At 40.6% G+C, this 25,206-nt stretch overlaps 1 protein-coding gene across 1 annotated transcript in view; it reads left to right on the top strand.

Annotated features, from left to right (window-relative positions):
- Nucleotides 1-25,206, top strand: part of ADARB2 (adenosine deaminase RNA specific B2 (inactive)) — a 330,253-nt gene that overhangs the window by 216,912 nt on the left and 88,135 nt on the right. The window contains exons 6-8 of the mRNA XM_007948115.1: nucleotides 1,562-1,730; nucleotides 6,088-6,239; nucleotides 16,987-17,155. Coding sequence (XP_007946306.1) covers nucleotides 1,562-1,730; nucleotides 6,088-6,239; nucleotides 16,987-17,155 — 490 coding nt within the window. The remainder of the gene's footprint in view (nucleotides 1-1,561; nucleotides 1,731-6,087; nucleotides 6,240-16,986; nucleotides 17,156-25,206) is intronic.

The raw sequence follows: 25,206 nt of genomic DNA, 5'->3' as shown, positions 1-25,206 counted from the left end.
CGGAAGGAAGGTTGGGCAATCCTACTTCTGTAGTGATACTGCCTCGGAAACCCAAGGAGGGGTCGCTATGAGTTGGGGCCGACTCGACGGCACATAACAACAACAACAACAAAGATGAAGTTTGGGCAATCTACTTCCATAGTGATACTACATCCTCAGAAACCCAAGGACGGGTCGCTATGAGTCTGGTCCGACTCAACAGCACATAACAACAACAATAAGAAATGAAAAGTACTGCAAAAAAAATGGAAGGTACTATTACCTGCTACTTAACCTCCCATCTGTCCTGAGGCTCTTCAGGGAAAATAAAAAAGCTTGTGATTTTGAACCAGAAGACTAGGCTCGTTTTCACTGTTGTTGCCAGTATGTCTGGTGTGGAAAGGCAAATTCTAAGTAGGGGGTTGAATGGGAATGGACTGTTTTGAAGCCCTGGTCTCAAGGTTTTACATATATCTTGCCTTAAACCTCAGATTATGCCCTAGTGGCAAATGCAAATCAGTCAGTCCGATGGGACAGAGCCTTCCTCAACCATTATTTAGTGCCTTCATCCTGCTCAGATGGACAACATATTCTCACCAGTGATACCTTCCAATTAAACTGTAATTCTCAACTTGGAATACAAAGTGGAAGGGTGTTAGAATTTCTTGGGGAGGGGTAGTTGGGAAAACCAGTTGGAACCAGTTGTCGTCAAGTTGACTTCTACTCACGGTGACCCCATGTGTGTCAGAATGGACCTGTACTCCATAGAGTTTTTTTTAATAGCTGATTTTTCAGAAGTAGATAGATAGAACTTTCTTCTGAGGCACTTTTGGGTGGACTCAAACCTCCAGTCTTTCCATTAATAACCAAGGTCGTTAACCATTTGCATGGATAACAACCATTTCACCTTCTCCTTTAGAACTTCTGTAGAAGATCTCCACTGAAGATACAGACATTGCAGACTTCCTCTTCCTCTAGGTCTAGGGCTTTGGTAGGGTGTTCTTATGTCACTTCTTTGGTGGCAGGTCACCATCACTCTGTCTCTATCACATTTCCCTTTCCCCAAACTCTACAAAAAGTAGGGAGAAATGCACATTTCTCATAAAATACATAAGGAACTGACATCTCTAATGCATTTATTTGGACAAAACTGAAGGATAATTCTGTTTCTCTTATTTTAGAGAAGTAAGTAGCATTTTCACAATGAGAACTTTCAGCCTAATTTCCTCTTCTGGAAGTATAATAAGAAAGGATGCAACATAAACAAGGTAGCAATAAGATCCTCAAAATGCATCTTTCGTAGTTCATAAGCAAACCTCCACAAAGCAGCAAACTGTTGTTTACTTCAGCCTCTAATGTCAGTTGTCCCATCAAAAGGTAAACTTCAAGACATGTTTTCATTGGAGAATTAGCAAGACTGCCTGCAATGGGGCTCTCAACAGTCTAATGACACCTGCGTGAGAGGGATTAGTCCAAGGCTACAGGGTAAGCATTCACCCAAAGGTAGGTGATAGGGACTCCTTCAAGAAGGCAGTGTAGTTCCCATGTTGTTTTAAACACCTTTCTCTATTTGTCTCTCCAGGCTTGGATGTCAGGCAAGCTCAGGTAATCGCTCTGTCATCAGGCACCAAATGCATCAGTGGCGAATACATCAATGACCAGGGACTGGTGGTCAATGACTGCCACGCGGAAATTGTGGCAAGGAGAGCATTTGTTTACTTTCTCTATGCACAACTGGAGCTTCACCTAAGGTAAGCTGATCACTGTTTACGATGGGTTGACTTGTGTCCTCAAAAAATACATATGGGAATCCTGGCCCTTATACTTATGTATGTGATTGTATATGGAAATTAAGTTTTCTTTTGTTATGTAAATCATCTTATACCAGTGTAGGGTGGGTCCCAAACCTAATCACATCTTAGTTATAAAAAAAGCAGATTAGACACAGAAACATATATGTTATTGTTGTTGTGTGCCATCAAGTAGGACCCGACTCATAGCGACCCCTCCTTGGGTTTCCGAGGCAGTATCACTATGGAAGTAGATTGCCCCATCTTCCTTCTGAGGAGTGGCTGGTGGGTTTGAACCGCCAGCCTTCTGGTTAGCAGTCAAGTGCCTTAGGCACTATGCTACCAGAGCTCCCAGAAACATATATACATGAGGGAAGAGGGGGACAGATGATGGAGACAGATGCATCTGCAAGCCGAGCAACACCAAGGATCATGGGCAGCTACTAGAAGCTAGATAGACAAGAAAGGAACTTTCCCTAGAATCATACCCTGAATTCAGACTTCTAGCCTCCAGAACTGTGAAAAAAAATACATTTCTGCTCTTTAAAGCCACCTATGTTACCATAGCAGTAGGTATTGAGACACTGTTGATGATTTAGATGGATTTCATAGTATTCCATGGGGGAAAAACAAATCTGTGCTCTGGGCATCCAACCCCATGGCTCTTTTAGAGTTGTGTTAATGCGTCTTGATTGATGAACAGCCTGTATCCGTAGGAAAGAAGAGTTACCCCACAATCAGCTCAGAATATATTTTCCCCTTTATGCTGGCAGTTTTCCTACTCACAATGAATTGCTACGAGCCATAAAGCTTAAGTTTTTATTCATACAATTGACAATCCCTTAAGCACTGACAGTGTTGCCATGCAAACTGGTAAAATATTTGAAACACCAGGCATCTTCCTCATTATTGTCATTTCTCTCTCTAGCAAACACTCTGCTTGCCTATGAATTATTATAGCAGAAAATTTTCAAGGCATGTTAGCACATTTCTACACACATGCTTTCATTCACATATGGACATATCTTGTCATGTGCTCATTTTCCATTAAAACATTCAGGGGGTCTCTAAAGGGTGAAATTTTACTATGAATACATCATTCCACAAATAAAAGCATGAGCAGATAGCACAAGTTCTTTCTTTGTGAGGTTGAGAATGCCTTCTAGGGAATAAAGGAAATTATCAAGAAAGAGGATTGACAACCTATTTTATACATTGTCACCTTTCAGCCAAGCATTTCTCCAGTAATTACTCATATTCTAAATACAAATGAGATTAGGGGAATATCTATAGCATTTGTTAGAGGAAAAGAAAGATGTTCCCCAAAAGGGAGTAGCCAACTCAGTTCTGGTTTTAACTCCGTTTTCTTTACTGTGGGTTTAAATAAAGGCAATATTCCACCCACCACCAGCCCTCTAGTTGTTAGTCCCCAAACTAGCTTTCTATTAAATAAAAAAGAAGAAGAAGGAAAGAAATGAAGAAAAGAAAACCAACAGGGGGGAAAAACTGTCTTGTGGGAGATGAGAGCTATTGCTCTCTCAATGAAATATATAATTGCATTGATTGAACTTGCAAGTGTGCTCAGTTAAAGTATTATGTTATTTGGATCAATGTTACCTGCTCCTAGTAAACTTTCATTTTAGCCATGGTAAGGTGCCAAGTTGATATTGACATCTATGTTTGATTTTGATGACATTGTGGCCAGTTCAAGCAGGACTTACAGTTCAATATTTACTCTAGGCCCTGTGCCTTCTGAGTAGGTGAACAGTGAGCCCACAGGAAGGCTGAAAGTCTTAGCACCTCTTCTCCTTCCTTTTGAGCTTCTTGTCTGGAAAATTTCTTAATCAAGGAAATCTCTTACAGAGTGCATGATTTCTGCAAGACACACCAGGTTGCCTCTCACGATGCCAAGCCATGAAACAGGCTGCATTTTGTTTCTTTTCTCCAGTCCTCATCCCTGGCCACAGGGTTCAATTCCCACTAGAGTACTCCCAACCTCACTACTCTTGTGTCCCTCAGCAACAAGTTCTAAGCATATATGACAAAGTTTGGTTTGGGCAGTGTATTATCTTCCAGTTCTTTTCCTTCCTGGGTTGAGGGTCATATTATCTTCCTCACTTCCACCTTCACTTCCATATTCTCTGATTTGTTTCATTTTCTGAGACGTTGTCCTCAGATAATATTACCAAAATGACTGATGATATATTTTTAAATGTCATATGCTTCTTGCCCCAAAATGAAGAGGCCTCGAGCCCCTAAGAAATGTTGTCTAATATTAAAATTTCCATTCTTCTGGTGGCATTGTGCTCTGAGCATAGGTAAGAAGCAGACTCTCACCTGGGCCAGCATCCCTCTCTCAAACATATTTATTAAAGAGGAGCAGAAAAGCAGGTGAATTAGAGCCTAACATCTCAGATACATTCCTGTACTACACTGTTTAGTCATAACGATTTGATTTCTATGGGTCTCTTTGCCAGAAACTTTCTTCATTGTGTCTTCCTAGCCAGCCTTTCATATCTTATATCCTTTAAAGTAGTGTTCCTCAGATCCACTAATAATGGAGTCTTGGTGAGGATTTAGTGAGTACTTATTCATGCCCATTGCTATGTGCAGAAGCCACACAAAGGGAAGAAAGCCCCAAATATATGCTGAACAGCTTCAAATAAAAGCAATACTATAATACAGTTGATTAATTTTTATCTCAGTCTCTGAGCAGTGATCAGCAGCCAAATATATATTGCACCCTGTTTGTTCCAGGAGACCTGCCAGGGTGTGGCCTGACTGAATGTAGGGAAACAGAATTGGAAGTTATTCAAAATGGAGGGAAAGATTTGCCCTAAATATCTAACTGCTCAATTAGAAATATTTCAAAATACCCTAAACACTTATCTCTATCATAGAATACAATTTGTTGTTGTTGTTGTTGTTATGTGCCATCGAGTTGGACCCGACTCATAGCGACCCCTCCATGGGTTTCTGAGGCAGTATCACTACGGAAGTAGATTGCCCCACCTTCCTTCCAAGGAGTGGCTGGTGGATTTGAACCACCAGCCTTCTGGTTAGCACTTGACATGCCTTAGCGACTATGCTACCAGAGCTCGCAATTAGGCCAACATTTATAATTCTGTGCACAAGGCACTATGCCACTTGTTGTACAGGATTCAAAGATGGGTGAATCCGAGACCCTGTTCTATATTGAGGAAGATCAGCAGTGGTACAAAGAGCCAGCCAAAGGGAGCCCACAGTCAAAGTCTTCAGAGAAGTTTGAGTGTAACACGTCCTTTAACCATCACTTCACTGTGGGGAGACTATGAGCTGCAAACTGGAAGACAGGAGAACCTTCGCTTGATGGGTTCTGAGAGGGTTCTGTGGAGGAGGAGGCTCTCTGGAGGTGTTTTCAGGGAGAGTATGTTCTGAGAGTCAGAGTGAAGGAGGGGGACTCCAGCAGAAGGCACAAAGGCACAGATGCAGAAAGGCATGGTCTGATGCCTCAAGGGTTTCCTGGGGAGAAAATTTCTGTTCTGTTGCCCGTGTGATCTCAGGACCCAGCAAAACAGAATCTATCATCAATGGGGCAGAACTGTGTAGAAACAGCAAGAGTAGGGGGAAAAAAAAAAAAAAAAAGTCTACTGCCTGTAAATCATGAGAATAAAATCTGGTAGAGAAGAAATACAGTCAAGTTTATTCCCCAACCTCAGTCTGAGATGAGACTCTCATATTTGAGTCTAATGGCCAGCTGTAGGAAAGATTTTTCAAGGGCAAAAAGTCTGTATCCATCAAAAATTAGGAGACTTGGTTTTTCTGAGCATATACCCTTCCTTGGTCATATAGTTGGATGCAAAAGAAAAGCAAAGGTCCATATATTTAGATTCCTCACTTCATGCTATTTCCACCTTGTCATTCTGCTGTCAAATACAGCCACCTTTTTAAAGTCCTTTCTGTCCTTTTAATACATAAACATGTTCCCTACTGATGCTGTGTAAAATTAACAGTTCACTGTCAGATTTTGCCATCTGGAACATTTTGTGAATTTGTAAGGTTATAGTTTTGTAAGTATATAGGTATGGGTTAATGTCATTTGAGAAAACTGACCCTGTAAAAGATAAACCTCAATGTCAATGTTAGGAAAGGGTGACAATGACAGAATTTCTGCAGCTTTTGTTTGTGCTTGGTGGTTTCAATGCTGAATAGCGTGAAAGTTTCATTGCAAGGGGAATACACAATATGGAATGTGAAGAAGGAAAAAAAATGGGCAACAACTATACAAAACAAGACAAAAACATTCACTTAGTTGGAATGTTTCTGGTTTGGTTCATAGCAAACGACGAGAGGATTCAGAGCGATCAATATTTGTGCGGTTAAGAGAGGGCGGCTACAGGCTGAAAGAAAACATTCTGTTCCATCTCTACGTGAGCACTTCCCCCTGTGGAGACGCACGACTCAACTCTCCATACGAAATCACAACAGATCGTAAGAGACAACATTTTTACCTTTTTAAAAAATAGCAAACAAACCAACAGCCACAAGCTTTCCTCTATGCAGTGACTATGTTCTAGGCTAACTCTGCTCAAACACCATTTACATTGTGTGGCCAGGGCCCATATATATGTGGAAAGTGGATTCTAATTCTGCAATTATCTGGGTAATTCATACCCCTAAAACTGTCTGAGATGCTCAGATTGTTAGAAAAAAAAGTAATTTGAGATCCAAAATTAGCTGTTTAATTGCCATAGTCCTCTGCTTCATTTTACTAGGTCAGGCAGTCCCAATATCCCAGGCTGGGAAACAGAATGAATAAGAATGTAATGAGAATTAGATGGAGTGGATGCAAATTCAAACTACCTTTATTTACCTTCCTTTGCAACTTTGTGGGGAAGGAAATTGAGTTTATTTAACTAAATCAGTAGGAAATAATGCCCTGGCAAAGATAGCTCCCTGAAGTTAACTGAGTGATGATGTAAGTAAGAGGTCATTGCTGAACCCCCTTCAACAGGACCTGCCCGTTAAGTGATATATTAGAGGACACAGGTACAGAAAGCGTCCATGGCCCTCATCACCCCTTCTCAGTCATTGCTGTCACTTAAGACAAGTGACACTGTATGTTCTAGGTGTTGGAGAAGACAGAGGTAGAGTCTCTTCTTTGTATAAACCTGATTGGTCCATGATCTCAGTATCACCATGATAAAAGAAAATAAAAATTGTTGAGGGCTAACTCCTCTTCTCTTTAAGGATTTTAGGAAATTCTATTATTTATATATGTGTGTTTATATAGATATATAGACTGAGAGAGAGAGAAAGAGAGACAGTCAATCCCTGGGTGGCAAAAACAATTAAGCTATCAGCTACTAACCAAAAGGTTAACAGTTTAAACCCACACAGAGGCACCTTGGAAGAAAAGCCTGGCAATCTACTTCCAAAAGATGAGAGCCATGAAACTCTATAGATCACAATTCTACTCTGAAACACAGAGTTGCCATGAGTCAGAGCCAACTCTTGCGATTGGTTTTATACATATATTCATATGTGTATGTATGAATGTATATGTATATATCCAAATATATGTATGTATATTTGTGTGTATGTATACACATTCTCTATGTATGTATATGTACATATATATACATATGGTTATAGATATAATTTAATGTTTAATGTGTAGTAAGAAATCTGATCCTAATAGACATGTTAAAAGATTAAAAAAAATAAAGCATTCTTTCTTTTTTCTAATTGTGATAAGTAAATATATATATATATATATTTGTTGTTGTTGTTATTTGCCATCTAGTCAAACCCGACTCATGGCGACCCCTCCGTGGGTTTCCGAGGCAGTATCACTGCGGAAGTAGATTGCCCCATCTTCCTCCCAAGGAGTGAGTGGCTGGTGGGTTTGAACTGCCAGCCTTCTGTTAGCAGTCAAGTGCCTTAGGCACTATGCTACCAGAGCTCCTATATATTATATATATATATATATATATATATATATGTATATAAAACACAAATATATGCCATTTCAACATTTTTACATGTACAATTTGGTGACATGAACTACATTCACTATGTTGTGCAACCATCACCACTATCCATATAAAACTTTTTCATCACCCTTAAAAGACACTCAGTCCCGCGAAAGCCGTGACTCCCTCTTTCCCCATCACTACCACCCCAGTAACCACTAATAAACCTTGGTATTAATATATTTGCAGAAGGCTTATTCTTGTGCTAAAAGGAAATATAATTAGAAACACAATGGGCATCGCACAGTTATTAAAGGTTTATTTTTGGCTTTCCCCTTTTTCTCCTCCGGAAGGTTACATTTTTGTTCTAATTACCAGAGTGAGGAAGAATAAACATGTATTGAGTGCGTGCTGTGTTCCAGGCTAGTGAGGAGTGCTTTTCATCAAAGATAAACAAAGTGTGTGGGAAAAAATCATTCCCTTTTTTAATCCTACATATAGTTACCCTAGTTATCTAACCAACAGATTGGATGCTGAATCAGTGGAATTCGTTCTCTTTTTTGTCAGCTTCCCTCTAATCTTATCCCTTTCCCCACTGGAGAGTAGTTGAGTGGAATTCTCCAAATTGGGATTCTTTTACACCCTATGGAGGTTAAATGAGAGAATCAAATTGAATTGAGAATCGAGAAAAGGGATCATAGGAAATAGTGACTTTTAAAGGAACTGTACTATAAAGGAAAGGAACCCAGGTGGCACACTGGTTAAAGCACTCGCTGCTACCTGAAAGGTTGATGGTTTGAACCCACCAGCCACTCTGCAAGAGAAAGATGTGGCAGTCTGCTTCTGTAAAGACTATAGCCTAAACATCATGGGGCAGTTCTACTCTTTCCTACGGGGTTGCTGTGAGTTGAAATTGACTTCCCCAGCACTGGGTTGTTATTGTCTTCTTGGGGGGAGGGCACCATATAGGTGAGGGCCTAAAGAATGGGGTATGAAAAGGTAGAGTCATTCCCCTGCAGATGAAAATGAGCACTGCTATAAGCTCTGAGTAAGATAACGCAAACCATTGCTTTACTACCACACAGCTCTCAGAAAAAGATTAAAAAAAAAAAAAGTGAAATTGAGGCTTTTTTTTTTTTTTCATGATATTAAGGAAACTATCTGCTAGCAAGTCTTTGATAATTTTTTTTTTTTTTTTTTTTTTTTTTTGCCTTCTTTTTTGGACTTATCCATCCAGCTGGATCGACATAATATCAATGACCCATATAAAACCGTGAAATCTGGCCACTAGACAGGTACTTGGAATTTTCTCTCCAATATTTTATATAAAGGTTTGACCTCCTGAAGACCAGCCTAGGAGGCCTTCAGACTATGAGGAGAAAGCCCTGCCAAAAGTTTGAGGCTTGCCCTAATTGATCAAGCTTTTTCCTTTGGGTATTTGCACCCCAGGAAGAATCAGAAGAGGGCTGAGTGAGAGCAGGAGTATTTGGTCATGCTTCCAGACTCACTGGTCTCTCTCCAGAGGGAGTGTTCTGGCTCACTGAGCTTTTCATGTCTCTGTACTTTGGGCACCAAGTGCAGCCTCTCTTCAGCTCTTGATTCCAACTTGCAATGTCAGTGGTTTAGAAAAACAAACAAATATATTTTCAGATGCACCCTGGGGCATGCTTCTAGACACAGATGTCTTCTATTTCATGGTGCTTTTAAGAAGTGGCAGGTGCTGGTAGGAGAAAAAAAAAAAAGCATTTTCCTCACAGTTTTGCTCTAGAGGTAACCAGGCAAAAATGAGGTGCTACTGCATGAGTTATGCCTTTCTGTTAGGTTGATGTTTCTCTCCAGCTCTTCTTTTCTGGGGATCACAGAGAAGGCATGTCACATGTCACAGGTCAAGTAGATATGTTAGGCAAAAGTCATACAACACTTTTTCCTTATTTAGTAAGTACCAAAAAAAAAAAAATGCCAATGAATCAATTCTGACTCATGGTGACCCCATGTGGGTCAGAATAGAACTGTGTTCCAATGGCTGATTTTTTGAAAATAGACTGCAGGCCTTTCCTTTGAAATGCCTCTGGGTGGACACGAACCTCCAACCTTGCAGGTAGCAGCTGAATGCATTGGCTATTTGTACCAACTGGGGACTCCTAGTAAGGAGTCCTCTGCATGGAAGGATACTTCAGGGATGCCCAAGGGACAGAACATTGTCCATACCACCTGAGGAAGGCACCAGTTCTTGAGAGTAACTTCTGCAATTTTCACTTCAAAGAGAGAATTTCCTGAAATAAGGACAGAGCTTTCCATACTGCCCACTCAGGCAATGTTTTCCTTTGATACTCTTCAAAGTTTTGACCACTGGAGAAGTGAATGAGAGTGACCAGTACCTTGACATTGAGGGGCTCATTCAGGAGAAATCCATTGGCAGAGTCTTCAGTAACAACCCCTCTAACTAACGGCCAGGGCAGGAAAAAAAACCTAGGTCTGGGAGCTTTGAAAACATGTGTTATCTGTGGTTCCCAGAGGTCAGCTGGTCAGGAACAGTCTACTCTCCCAAAGATAACCTGATGGAAAGCCCAGGCTCACTGATCATCCCCTCAAGAGTCACTCTTTGAATGAAGCCCAGGTACCATGTTTTCCCTGGTTTTCGTGTCCCCCAAAAGGTCATTGTGAGACCATTATGCTCACAAATGTAAAGCCTGCAGAAGCAAACATCCTCAGTCCATTACACTGATATATTTAAAGAAGATCTAATGTGATCCTTGCAATTAAAAAAAAGCTGAAGCATTAGAGTACTTAGTCTCCCTGAGCTTCTCCCTATGTCCTCTCTCACTCTGGAAATTGGCTTGTTTCCTCTTACCAGTGCACTGACCTGCTTTGGGATAGGTACCTGTAGCTCATTTTTTTCTCACTCCCTCTTTTGGCCTGTATGAAGCTATTGTGTCATCTCCACAGGGGACCTGTAGCACACTTGTTTTGCTATTAACCTACAGCTGTGCAGAATTCTCTCTTTCTCTTTCTCTCTCCTCTTTCTTCCCTCCTCCCTCCCTCACATACATATTCACACAAAGATGCAAGCACACACAAACCTGTATGTGCATAAGCACATACATAGATATACTCAACAGGTATCTAATGCCTTGGAATCTTCAAGGACACTTAAGACATGACTAATTGGAAAGGAAGTTTGGAAACTTGAATAAAGTTATATTGTTCTTCTTTCCTTTAAAGAGTGAACAACAGTGAAGGAGCAGAACAGTAGTAGTACAGAACAGATTCTGTCGATGCTTTAAGCAATTATTAAAGTAAGTGTTATATAGATAAAAAGCTTATATGAGAATAGAATCTGACCTGGGATTTCTAAGAACAGAAGTCTGACCTCTCTGCACAGCAACTGATTCCCACATTGGCCTCAAAATTGTTCTAATTGCTCAAAGGTGTCACTAGCTCCAGGAATCTCTGAGAATCATCTGCGAGATCCCTAATCTCCTCAGGCCTAGGCTCAGGAGCTCTGTGTCTAAGAGAGAATCCAAAGGCCATCATGTTATAATCTGGTCCGATTTCTGTAGGATGCTTGTGACTTGAGAAATTTTATATTTCCACTTTATTTATTCCCTCAAAATTATTCATCTGAATCGATTGCAAACTCTCCACCCCAAAGTCTTTAAATATGATATCAATACCAATTGATCCAAGATGTTTTAGGAGATGTGTTGCCTGCAAACTAATGTATGAATTAGATTTGGTTGTTTCTACACCTGGCTTATTATCACCTGGGAAGCTGTCAAAAATGCAGACTCCAGCCATACGGTCTTTCCCCAAGTTTCTGATCCCTTTGGTTTGGAGCAGGCCCAAGAATCTACAGTTTTAAAGCTTCCTCAGATAACTCTGGTGATCAATCATGTATCAGAACCACTGGATAAGAACTTCTTTAAATTATATCCTGCCCAGATTAGGCATTTCTTTCTTTTAATTTTTGTTGTTGTTGTTGTGTTGTTATGATTTAGGTGCAAGTTTACAAAGTAGATTGGTTTTACACTCAAAAGTTCATACATGTTTTGTTTCATGGGACAGTTACAATCTCCACAATGGAACAGCTCTCCTCCCACCTCTTCCCTGTGGTTACCACTTCCCTGTGTCCTCCTTACCTATGCATTCCTGTCTAACTAGCTTTGTGCCTATGCAAATGCCTTTGGGCATTTATTTCTTGATTGTGTATTGGAAAGATCTATGTGGGGATGATGATGTAGTAGAAGTATCAGGAAAGGCCTAGCAGAGCTTTATGGCAGGGTTTCCTGATCAGCCACATTGTTGTTGTTGTTATGTGCCGTCAAGTCCGTCAAGTGGGACCCGACTCATAGAGGGTCACCTCCTTGGGTTTCCGAGGCAGTATCACTACAGAAGTAGATTGCCCAAACTTTCCTTCCGAGGAGTGGCTGGTAGGTTTGAACTGCCAGCCTTCTGGTTAGCAGTCAAATGCCTTAGGTACTACGATACCAGAGCTCCCCATTAGCCACATAGTAAAACCAAAAACAAACCAAACCCCTGCCGTCGAGTCGATTCCAACTCACAGCAACCCCCTTTGGGTTTCCGAGGTGGTAAATCTTTATGGAAGTAGATTGCCCAGTCTTGCATCCACCGTGCGGCTGGTGGGTTTGAAACACCAACCTTCTAGTTAACAGTCAGATGCCTTAGGCACTTGTGCTACCAGAGCTCCTTCAGCCACATAGCAGGGAGGCAGAAAAAAGAAAAAATTGTTCACTGGTCATAGTGCGCACTGAGATACATTTGCTTCAATGACAGACTTCTGCAGATTGAGGCCTTTAATCGAATTCAACTCAAATCTACTCCATTCAGCTCAGATAACTCAAAATTACTAAGTTGTATGACTTTCTCCCTCATTTGAAGGACCAATATCAACTAAGGTGGAGACAAATGCCTAAAAGATACTTTCTTTACCCAACCGGCACATACGCTTTGCTTCAGAGAGTCAGGATTTTGTTGGATTGTGCATGTTCACTAGAAGTTCAAGGACATCAGTTCCCAACAAGGGAGGAGGAGTTCAGACTCATTCAGGGCAACTCTATTTTCTTTATTGGGCCCTGAAAGACCAATGTTGTAACCATGACAGCCCTGATTAAGAACCTAAAAGTAAAGACACTTAAATACAGTAGAGTAACTCACCAGCACCTTCTAACTCACCAGCAGCCTTAATCCAAATTTCTCTGTGATTATCCTTCTTGACATGATTTGTAAATAACCTGGTTCTTAGTGCCATTGTCCAAAATTTGACAGCTTGTTGAAATTTCCAATTTATCTTCCATGACTTATGTTATGATTATTGTATCTATTTATTTAACAACCATATGCTGAATGCCTAGTATAACTAAGCCAATCTGATTCATTAGACAGAAAGACAGTTTGAAGAACTGAACCAAAATCCCATAGGAAGTCAGGGAATCTAAAATGCTTTTCCTGTGTTCAGATTTCCCTATTGAGTTACAGGAGCATGCAATATATGATTCATGCATTGTATACTCACACATTGTAGTATCACTGGGTTTAAATGGCCTAATAATTCATCATCATAACTATCACTTTCATCATCATATAAGGTAAAGGTCACTCACATGACCATATGGCAAATATTGTTAAAATTATTATTATTACAATAAATACTGGATTGCTTCACAGATATACCTTCTGCAACATAATATTTGAAGATGGTTTAAAAATTAAAATTCTATTTGGTATTTAAAAATATTTCCTTCCTTCCTTATACCTGTGTTTTTTCCGTTGTTGGCTCTCTAGCTGTTTCCCCAGTACTATTGGGGCAACGATGTACCACGTTTTAGATAGATCTTTAGCTACCTAGGTGGACTTCTGTAATTGTCATTTGTCTCCAACTCCTTTGAATTCTCCTCTAAAAATAAAATATTCACTTGAATAATTTTATAAACCTGAATGCTAATTATGACTCTCATTTTATCTTGACATCAATCTCAAAAGACAAGGATTTTAGATTAATAAGCACTATTTTGAAAAGTCCAATGATTAGGAATATTAGAATTAGATGAGACTATTCTGGTGGACTCGGGTGTATTCACATACACACCACAGACAGGATCTGAATGTTTTGCATCTCCACTTGTCTCAGGCAAACTACAGGTTATTTAAATTCAGTTCTCTGCAATTGCTGTTTGGATTGACATTTTGTTCGGCTTGAAGTGGCATCTTCACCTTCCTCCCGCCTCTTGCAATTAGCTGAGAAAGAGCCAGAAGAAACAGGCTCTACGAGATTACAGACACTCAGGTCCACACAGGTACAGATCAAGCTGATCAGGAAGTATGCTAGAGAAGGCAGCCTGGGACTGAACAAGTCCAAAAATAAACACTTCGTGGAAATATCTACACACCTGGCTCTTCAGGCAAAATTAATCTAGCTAGAAAACTTTGGGTTAACTCCTAGACACCAGTTGTTAATTCAAATCATGTCTCCCTGTTTTCATGCCATTCACAGACCCTGAAATCTACTTTATGGAAAATTGTTTTTGCAGGAGCAATAGATAAGAATTTAGAACAGCTTTTCGATCTAATAAGTAATTTTTGAGATGGTTAAGCCCTCAGCTGCTAACTCAAAGTTCAGCAGTTTGAACTTACCAGCCTCTCCATGGGAGAAAGATGTGGCAGTCTGCTTCTGTAAAGATTTACAGCCTTGGATACCCTATGGAGCAGGTCTACTCTGTTCTATCAGGTCACTGTGAGTAAGAATTGACTCTATGGCAATGGGTTTTTGGCTTTTTGAACTATGACACACTAGTTGAAATGTTAGGAGAATGCTAAGAATTCTTAATTACCATAAAAAAGGGACAGCAAGTCCCTGACAAAATAGCCCCAAAATGGAAGAGTAAAGTATAACCAAACAGTTGAAGGTAAAAGTCTACCCAGAGACACTTCAGAAAAAAGTCTGGCCATCTAATTCTGAAAAGCAGCCATTTAAAACTCTATGGAGCACAGTTCTGGCATACATGGGGTCACCTCATGGCAAGCTGGTAATGTCCTAATAGGTATATTAGCTCCTTCACTTTCCAAATGCTGGCTGGCCAAAGAAAATTATTCTTGATTAAAATCTCATCTTACCAGGGTGAAAAAGGTTAAAATAAACATTTGCTCATGGTTTTTCACATCATGAACTATTTGTTGTTCAGTTTATTATTATAGTTATAATAATAAATATAATTATGATGTCATCATCATCATCATCATCATTTTTATCCTATTCCTAAACCAAACCAAAAAACCAAACTCATTGCCATTGAGTCGATTTGACTAATTTCAACCCCTCCTTGGGTTTCTGAGGCAGTATAGATTGCCCAATCCTCCTTCCAAGGAGTGGCTGGTGGGTTTGAATCATCAGCCTTCTGAATCATCAGCAGTCAAATGCCTTAGGCTCTACATTTAAAACAGTAAAGAAGAAATTCACTCTCTGACTAGGGGAGGACTTAGAATTTATTTACTGTGAACCAGTGAGGCTCAGTGCTCACCTTGGTTCTTCCTTCCCTGGGTGATTCACAAACCAATCCAAACTTGGATCTCCTCAAGTATCTGATTGGTGGCAGGGTCAGAAGGCAATCTGAAATCTCTCAAAAATTTTCTTTCTACAGGAAGTAAAGCAATCTTTCTTCCCAAAATATAGTCTTTACAGTAACTATGAATGTTTATTGTAAGAACTTCAGTTCTTAGAAACAATGAGAAAATAAACTGGAAATTACTTTAAATTGTGAAAGGCAATCTCCTATGCAAACCCAAGTATGAATTACTATTTGGTGCCTCTAATGAGAGTAAATGAGGGGAAAAGTCTATTCTTACAAATTTTAAAACTTAAATAGGAGTTTTTTAAAGAAAGCATTGAATAATCATTCATGCTATAATATGTAAGTAAATGTTGAGATCACTATGCCATTTTATATATAATTTGTATGCAAAACACTTAGCCATTTCTATATTACAATATAATCCAGTTAATATACAGATTTTTTTTTAAAAGAAAGAAAAAGTAAATTTAAACTTCCTCTTACTTATACTAATTCTCCAAACAACTATAGTGTATGGTTATGTGAGTGTGTTTACACACACACACACACACACACACACACAAACACACAAGTTGAAAGGGTTCTGGAAAGGAAAGGAGAAAGAATGCATAAAGACTTGGGGACCTATAGGGGCCCACTCATAGCCTGCATCATTTCTGGCCCTAACGCAGTGCCTGGCTCATACAGTACCTGGATAATAATCAAGAAATAATGAGAGCTAGTTGTGTTCAGAGCTTGTGCTAGCACTTTTGCATATACTGTCTTATTTAATCCTACACTAAGATGAATTGACACTGTCAAAGAGATATTAAGTAGCTTTTCCAAAGTTATGCAGCTGGCAAGTGGTATAAAACCAAACCAAACCCAGTGCTATCACTCGATTGTGACTCAAAGCAACTCTATAGGACAGAGTAGAACTGCTGCTCACCCCACACCCCACCCTCCAGAGTTTCCAAGTCTGTAAACCTTTAAGGAAGCGGACTACCTCATCTTTTTCCCCTGGAGAGGCTAGCGGGTTCAAACTGACATTTTTGGTTAGCAGCCAAATACCTTATCCACTGTGCACCAGAGCTCCTTAGGAAATGGCATAGTAGGATTAAAATCTAGACTAGGGGTCGGCAAACTCCAACCCTTAGGCAAAGCTAGCCCATCACCTGCTTTTGTATGGCTTGTGTATTAAATATGTTTTTTTACATTTTCAAGTGGATGAAAAAAAGAATAATTCATGACACATAAAAATTATAAGAAATTCAAATTTTAGTATCCATAAATAAAATTTTATTGGAACACAGCTATGTTCATTCATTTACATACTGTCTGTAGCTGCTTACCCGTTGCAATGGCAGAGTAAGTAATTATGATAGAGACCATACAGCCCACAAAGCCTAAAATACTTACTTTCTGGCCTTTACAGAAAAAAAATGGCTGACCTCTGATCTAGGCAGTCTTGTCCTAGAGCCCAAGCTCTTAATTACGTACACTGAAGAAATTCCTTCCCTACCCTAAACTTTTTCCTCATGCCTTACCAAATGGAATGGCACTGAAATTTTTGACATGTTTTCTCGTTACCCTTTCCTCCCATCTCCTCTCCCAGCAATCACGTTATGGAATCCAGAATGTCTTTTTGGACAATCAAGCACCTCTACCATCTCTCACCTGCTGCCTTTTATCTCCTAGTGAACAGCAGCAAACACATAGTCAGGAAGTTCCGAGGACACCTGCGGACGAAGATTGAGTCTGGGGAAGGGACCATCCCTGTGCGGTGCCACAGTGCAGTTCAAACGTGGGATGGCGTCCTGCTAGGGGAACAACTGGTCACAATGTCTTGCACAGACAAGATCGCCAGGTAATAGCTCGATTTGATTTCCTCTTACAAAAGTCAACTATAGTCTCTTGTAAGGATGAGCAGTGGTTCTGGGTTAGAAATGTCAACAGGCAAAACTACAGGCTCCTGACCTACGTAAGTCTCAGACCTGATTAAGATCAGATAAATACAATATATACAGTATTGTCAAGGAAATGGTAGATAGAGACTTTGTTTGCCTAATTCACAGTTCCTTTCACGAATAAAAACTTTCATGTTTTAATACATATATTTGAAACAAACCAATATCAAACCAGTTACCATCAGGTCAACTCTGATTCATAATGATGTCATGTGTGTCAGACGTGAACTGCCAACCTTTTGGTTAGTAGCCAATAGCTTAACCATTTGCACCACTCAGAGACTATTTGAGGCAAAGTGTCTTTTTTATTTTATTTTTTTTAAGAACAGGAATTTATTGTCTTATAGTTATGAAGGCCAGAAGTCTAAATCAGGGTCTTGGCTGTGTTGATTTCTTCTTTATCAGTAGCCCAGAGCAATCTTTGGTTCCTTGGCTTTTAGAGGATCCTCAGGCGGATTCTGTCCTTCCCTCGAGCACACACACGTGTGTGTGTGTGTGTGTGTGTGTGTGTCTATTGGTCTTTGCATAACTCAGAAGTGATTAGACTTAGGATTCACCCTATACTAATATGCCCTAATAAACATAACGAAGAAAACCCTATTACTAAACTTGATCCCACCCACAAAATAGGAGTTGGGATTTACAACACAATTTTGGGGCACACAATTCAATTCATAACACTGGGCTTGAGGCTACCAGCTGTCTTAGTTACCCAGAAGGAGCCCTGAAGGTGCAGTGATTAAGTGCTTGGCTGCAGCTAACAGGTTGGCAGTTCAAACCTACCAGCTGCTCCGTGGAAAAAAGGGCAGTCCGCTCTTGTAAAGACCACAGCCTTCGAAACCCTATGAGGTAGTCCCACTCTTTCCTATAGAGTCATCAAGAGCCAGAATCTACCCAATGGCAACGGGCTTGGTTTGGTTTCATGTACCCAGGATGGCTCTAACACAAATACCACAAGTGATTGGCTTTGTTGTTATTGTTGTTAGGTGACATCCATTCGCTTCTGACTCATATCAAACCCCATGTACAACAGAAACAAAATGTCTTTAACGACAAATATCTAACAATTTCCAGTTGCTATTACAGACTAACCAATAAAAACAATGGTTTTGGTCAATCATCCCCTGAATAATCTGATCACTGGGACTGACCTCCCAAAAAATGGTTTGAAAGGCACCTTCCTTCAGCTCAATTACCTTCAGCATCACCCCATAAGCACCTTGCCCCACCCCACAGAATATTTTGTGCCATCCATGCTACTATTTAACAGGTTCCATAGCTTCATTGGCCCCAAGCTCCTCCATCCCAGCTTCAAGGACACCAGGCAACAGCCTTTCATCTGATGATAACTCCACATACTACCCTTCATGATTCTTCTCACCATCAAAATGTGAGAAGTTTGTGTGTTCTTCTCAGGCCCCCTATTCTTTGATAAAATCTGATCAACTCTTTCAAGGAAAGACGTCAATCCTTGATGAGAAATAGTTGCAACTTCTTTCCCCCATCACTCAATAAAATACTTTCATTTTAGAAGGAGATTTCAAAGACTCCACACAAAGATTCTCTAAAAGTGGAGAAACATCACAAACAAAAAGAACAGGAATCCACATGAGATAGTTGGAGCTGTGTGTCAACTTGGCTGGACCACAATTTTGTGTGGTTTAAGCAATTTGATGTGGGTTGTTCCAATGATGGGATCAGATGTATATGTTTTGAGCAGCCAGTCTGTTGAAAGGGAGTTTCCCTAAGGGTGTGGCCTTTTTCCAGTACATTTATGGACATTGTGGGAAAAGAGATACTCTTCTGTGGATTGGGATTCTGTTGTGCTGCCTACAACTGTCTGTGAGCGAACAATCCACCATTCGGCCTGGAGATCTTGGGTCATTCATTGGAGTCAACAGCCAGTATACTGCCTGCCAACCTTGAGCTCCTCAGCCCCTGCAGCTGCGTGAGTCGGGAAAAGCCTCCAGCTTGACGTTTGATCCAAGAACTTTGGACTTGCCAGCTTCTATAAGTGTATGAGCCATTTTCCTAAGATAAATTTCTCTTTCTTTATATATATAAGCTTTACTGGTTTTGTTTATCTAGAGAACCCAGTCTAACCACCACAGAAATAAATATCTCAGCATCCCTCACAGAACACCTTAGAGGCTGTTAGCAGCTCCATTTTGCTCACAGTAAATAACAACATCTGAGAATGTGATTCCTGACCTGCTCTCCTGGACCTCCACTTTGATGTTCCAAGATGGGTTATGTCCACAGAGGAAACGTTTCTGTAACTTTGGTTTGGAAAATATACACAGGATTTGCTTTGTTGGCATTAAAGTGGAGGAATGGACGCTGAATGAGTTGGCTGGAGGAGACTTAAGCACTCCCTTAAAGAGCCATGGTGTTGCTGTTGTTGTTAGTTGCTGTTATATAATGGAATAAAACACTGTCCCTCAACTCACTGCTGTCGAGTCAATTTGACTCATAGCAACCCCTCCTTGGGTTTCTGAGGAAGTATCACTATGGAAGTAAATTGCCCAATCTTCCTTCTGAGGACTGGCTGGTGGGTTCGAACTGCCAGTCTTCTGGTTAGCAGTCAAATGCCTTAGGCACTACGTCACCAGAGCTCCCAAACTTTGTCCAGTCCTGTGCAATCTTTTTGATCATTGGTATGCTCACATCCATTGTTTCCACTATTGTATAATGCTTCCCAATCTGAGGGGCTCATCATCCAGCCCTATACCGACAATATTCTGTAGTGATCCATAAGGTTTTCATTGTCTAATCTTTGCAAGTGGATCACCAGGCCCTTTTTCCTAGTAGTCTTAGTCTGGAAGCTTCCCTGAAATCTGTCTACCATGGGTGACTCAGCTAGTATTTTACATAATGGTGGCATAGCTCCCAGCATCACAGCAACACACCAGCCACCACAGTGTGATAAACTCACAGATAGGTGATGGAAAAGAGTCATAAACTCCCCTCAAAGCCATCCCTGATATTAATTATCAAAAAAAAATGGGCATAAAAGCCTGTGCTATGAGTGAATAAAAGCATCTTTTAGAAACTCTGATAAGTATATTAATCTGTAATATATAAACTAAGTAAAACTGTTGTATTGTCACACAAATGTGGTTTCAAGACGAGTCTCCACCTCCCTGACTTCTAGCCAAATTGCTGCTGTGAAGATTCTCTCTATGGACATTTTTGGAATTGAAACTAGTCACATGAGAAGACTGGTCTCCCAAGGGTATAAAGGAATAGAGAGAAAGTTTAATAGAAGAGGGAAAATGAAGCTGAAGGGCCCTAGGAAAACCAGAGTTGGTGATATAAGGTCATTCAGTATTGCATCCCATGACAATAACTATCTTGTGTCAACAAAGTGCCTAAAATTCCTAGAGTCAATAAAATGCCTTGGTGAATAGTTGGCGAGGGTGGGTAAACTTGTCTCCCACTATCCCCAACTAACGTACAAATGTCACCAGTGTGCTTCCACCTCAAAGACTGAAACTCCATGAGGCAGAGACTGTGCATGCCTTGTTTATTCCTTTATCCCCAATTCCTAACACAATACTGAGTACATAATGTATTTTGTTAGCTACTGTCAAGTCAGTACTCATGTCATGGTGACTCTACACACAACAGAATGAAATGTGTCCCAGTCCAATGCCATCAGACTGTTGTGATCCGTAGGATTTACATTGACTGATTTATGGAAGTAGATCACCAGGCCTTTCTTCCTAATCTATCTTAGCGTGGAATCTCTGCATCTTAGTCTGTTCAGCATCAGAGGAACACAGAAGCCTCCACTGACACTTGTGTGATGGCTGTGCATGAGATCGATTGATTGTGAATCAAACCCAGGTCTCCCTCATGGAAGGTGAGAATTCTACCACTGAACCACCAATGCTTTCTTGACCCATAATACAAAAGCCAAACCAAAGCCATTGCTGTTGCAAACCTATAGTGACCCTACAGGACAGTAGAACTTCCCCAAAGGGTTTCCAAGGCTGTAATCTTTATGGTAGCAAATTACCACATCTTTCTCCTGCACAGGAGCAGGTGAGTACGAACTGCTGCTCTTTTGGTTAGCAGCCAAGCATTTAACTACTCTGTCACCAGGGCTCTTTGGCACATAATGTTGTCATTGTTGTTATGTGCCGTCGAGTTGGCCCCAACTCATAGTGACCCCTTCTTGGGTTTCTGAGGCAGTATCACTAAGAAAGTAGATTGCCCAACCTTCCTTCTGAGGAGTGGCCAGTGGGTTTGAACCACCAGCCTTCTGGTTAGCAGTCAAATGCCTTAGGCACTATGCTACTAGAGCTCCTTTGGCACATAATAGGTACTAAAAAAAAATTTGACTGACTGGATGGTTTGCTTATTCACCTATCCATTGGCTGTCTTTCACTCTGGAAAGCAGGGAGCAAAGCTGTGCAGGGAATGAGAGAGAAATAAGTTCTTCTTGAGGTGGGGAGGCAATAATCAGAGAACAGAGCAAAGGGAAGGCACGTCTCACTTAGATCTGGCAAAGTGAGCCCCGAGTAGCCACAGGGCTGCTCAGAGACCATGGGAGCCTGGGCACCATAGGTTCCAGCAGAGAAGAGGACAATAGAGCCTCCTCAGCTTGCTCCCAATGCTATGCGGACTGCTGTGTTGCTTCAGTGTGTCCCACTCTTTACTTCTGCTCTAAGAGATCAGCTGCAAAATATGCCTTTGTGCCTCTGTGAGATTTCTTGGGCTATAGGGCAGATGAAACACCAGCCCCTGAGAGTAGTGATTCCAGATTCTCATTGGTATAAATGGCTACAGGAAAAATGGTGTCATTTACTTTCCTGAGTTTGATTGATCCCAGCTCAGCAGCAGCAATGAGACAGCCTAATGACAATGAATCAAAGCTCTGATTCTATATCAAAGAGGAGCAACCCAGAATCATCAAATAGCTTGTCTTTACAGAAGAAAATGTGTTCCTCCTTTGTAATATTTTCACCCCTTCATGAAGTGAAAAAAAGAGCAACAATTTTCACATTAACCGGAATTCTCTTGGTGCTCTGAGGTAGCATTGGGTTTCTAAATTAACTCTCTGAAAAATGAAGAAGAATGAAGTGAATTAATACCACAGAATTGAAATTGTGTTGTCACCAGGATCTTAAACATCAATAGACAGTAAATGAAGCATGGGCTACAAAACCTGCATTGTATTTGTTGCTGACAGGTCTGTCGATGGTAATGTAACTCCTCAAAAGTCAGGTTTCTCTTTTTAATAAAATCTCCTTGGAAAATAAAAGTCTCCATTGCATTCTATCACCAGGGAATGTCAAACAGTTTCCTGGAATGAGAAAGAAAGATTCTAGATCACTTTTCAGAAGGAGAGTAAAAGTTTGGGAAAATCATTATGCCCATGGCTTTAGATGAGTTGGACTGGCAACTCTTTCCCTGATTTATTCAGGATTTAAGCTTTCAAGTGCCCAGGTAGATAAGAATTTATTACTACGTCTCATTTCCTCTTAGTTAGTTCTTAGTCCCCAAATCTGGTAGCGCTGATCAGTGTTGGCAGAAGGTCTTTGTTTCCTAGGTCTGTCATACAAACCACAAATTGAGTGGTTCATAAGAAAAGAAATGTATTTTCTCACAGTTCTGGAGGCTAGCCATCAAAATCAGTGTATCAGCCATGGTGAGTTCTTCTGAAGGCTCTGAAGGAGAATCTTCCATGCCTCTCTCTTGGCTTCTGGTGGCTACCAGCTTGCAGTTGCCGTGTCACACAGCATCCTTCCTCTGTTTCCCTGTCTTCAGGTTTCTTCTCCTCTTTCATAATGACTCCAGTCATGTACAGTTAGGGCCCACCATACTCCAGTATGATCTCATGTTAACCTGATGACGTCTTCAAAGACCCTATGTCAAACAAGTCCTATTCACAGGTACAGGAGTCAGGACTTCCACATGACTCTTTGAGGGACAATTCAATCCATAATAAGGGAAGATGCACAGTGGGAAGTGCAGGTGTAAAGGGTACTGAGAAAAGGCTGGCCCACAAGCCCAGGCTTGAGATTGTCTCCTCTCTTCCTATCAATTTATTTAATCTCCCCTGAAAACGGATTTCCTTCCCCTTCCTATTCATTCTCTTCATTTGCTTTCTCTGCTCCCTCACTCTCCTTCCTCTCTCTCTCTCTGTCTTTCCCTATCTCTGTATCTTTATGTGTCTCTCTCTGTCTCTGTCTCTGTGTATGTGTGTATGTGTCCTTGTTTCTCACTTTTACCTCTCAAGCATCTTAATTTCTTTGAGTTAGTAATGTTTACTTCTTAACATATCATAAATTACTCTTCAATTTCTCCCTTTTCAATGGGATTGCTAAGAGTCTCTCTCTCCCCACTCCCTTTCTATCTCCCTCTCTGTCCCTCTTACTCCCTATTTTCTCTCTCTCTCTCTTTCTCTCTCACTCTCTCTCTCACCATGCTCATCTCATCTCTGACTCCCCTCATTCTTCCTAAGCTGACTAGTCCTTTATGGCCAACCACTGAACCATCCTTTACCTCCCTGGCTATAAGCATCATTGTCCTCAGGTTCCAGCCATGCACCCCTACCTCGATCCCTGCACTGAAATTATGGGGATTCATTTTGTCCTAATACTGTTTGCTTCTGCATCTAAAATGTGACCTTCAGGGGATTATTTGTCACTTGATTTGCATGATATCTGTCACAGTGAGATGCACATGACAGCCTTTGGTAAATAATACTTGTTGATAATGATGATGAGGAGAGGGCAAGGATGATGAGGGTGATGACAGAAATAAAGCCACCAGCCTTTCTGGTTTAGGCAAAAGCAATTGGCATCATATCACATCCTCAGGCATGGAAGTCCTTGTGCATTCACCAGTAATCAGAACTCTGAACATAAGATAAGGATGTTAAAGCAAAGGCATGAGCTCCTTCATAATGGAATCACATTTGGTACTTTTTAGCTGGACCATATGTTGTGCTAATGATTCAAGACCATAAGCATCTGTATCATGTATTATTTGTGCAAAGGCTTCATTCACTAGGAGACCATCTGATAATGTATGCATTCATCTGTTTTCTATCCTTTACAAAAACAAAAATTAAACCTAGGGCTTAAATAGTGTTCAAATAAAGATGCTTTGTACACAAATACAGATGAAACATTCCAACTCAATGAATTAAATGACCATGACATTCAAAGCTCTGTGTGGAACATGAGGGTATGAGGATACAAAGATGTGGAAGTTACATTCTTTCCCTGCAAGGATCTTATAAAATAGTGGAAGAACAGACCTCATTATAAAAAACTGTAATACGTGATACCTGGTACAACAGTGTGCTGGAGCCAGCTAGACTTGTAAGCATTGATTACTAAATCTTCACAGAATTTTCCAAGCTGATTAACATTGTTAATCATCAAACATTGTTAAACGTTGTTGGTGGTGGTGGTTGCCATTGCGTCAGCTCTGACTCATGACAACCCCATGTGTTATAGAGTAGAACTGTTTCAAAGGGTTTTCTTGGCTGTAATCTCAACGGAAGTCGATAGCCAGGCCTATATTATATGGTACCTCTGGGTGTGTTTGAATCACCAAGTTTTAGGTTAGCAGGCTTTTAGTATATTAAAATATTACATTTTAAAATAAAAATTAAATTACATGAACTTCCATTTAAATAAATTATATTTAAAAACAAAGGTATTCAATAGTCAAAACTTGTTGTTGTTGTTGTTAAGTGCCGTCGAGTCATTTCCGACTCATAGAGACCCCATGTACAACAGAACGAAACATTGCCCGATCCTGCGCCAGCCCCACAATCCCTGCTATACTTGAGCCCATCATTGCAGCCACTGTATCAATCCATCTCATTGAAGGCCTCCCCCTTTTTCGTCGACCCTCCACCCTACCAAGCATGACATGCTTCTCCAGGGAATGCTCCCTTCTTACAACATGACCAAAATAGGTGAGACAA

The sequence above is a fragment of the Orycteropus afer genome, unplaced genomic scaffold (genome assembly GCF_000298275.1).
Source record: "Orycteropus afer afer isolate SDZICR_OR568_19922 unplaced genomic scaffold, OryAfe1.0 scaffold00203, whole genome shotgun sequence".
NCBI lineage: Eukaryota > Metazoa > Chordata > Mammalia > Tubulidentata > Orycteropodidae > Orycteropus > Orycteropus afer.
The sequence above is the reverse complement of the archived record's forward strand: the minus strand, read 5'-3'. Positions and strand labels throughout refer to the sequence as shown.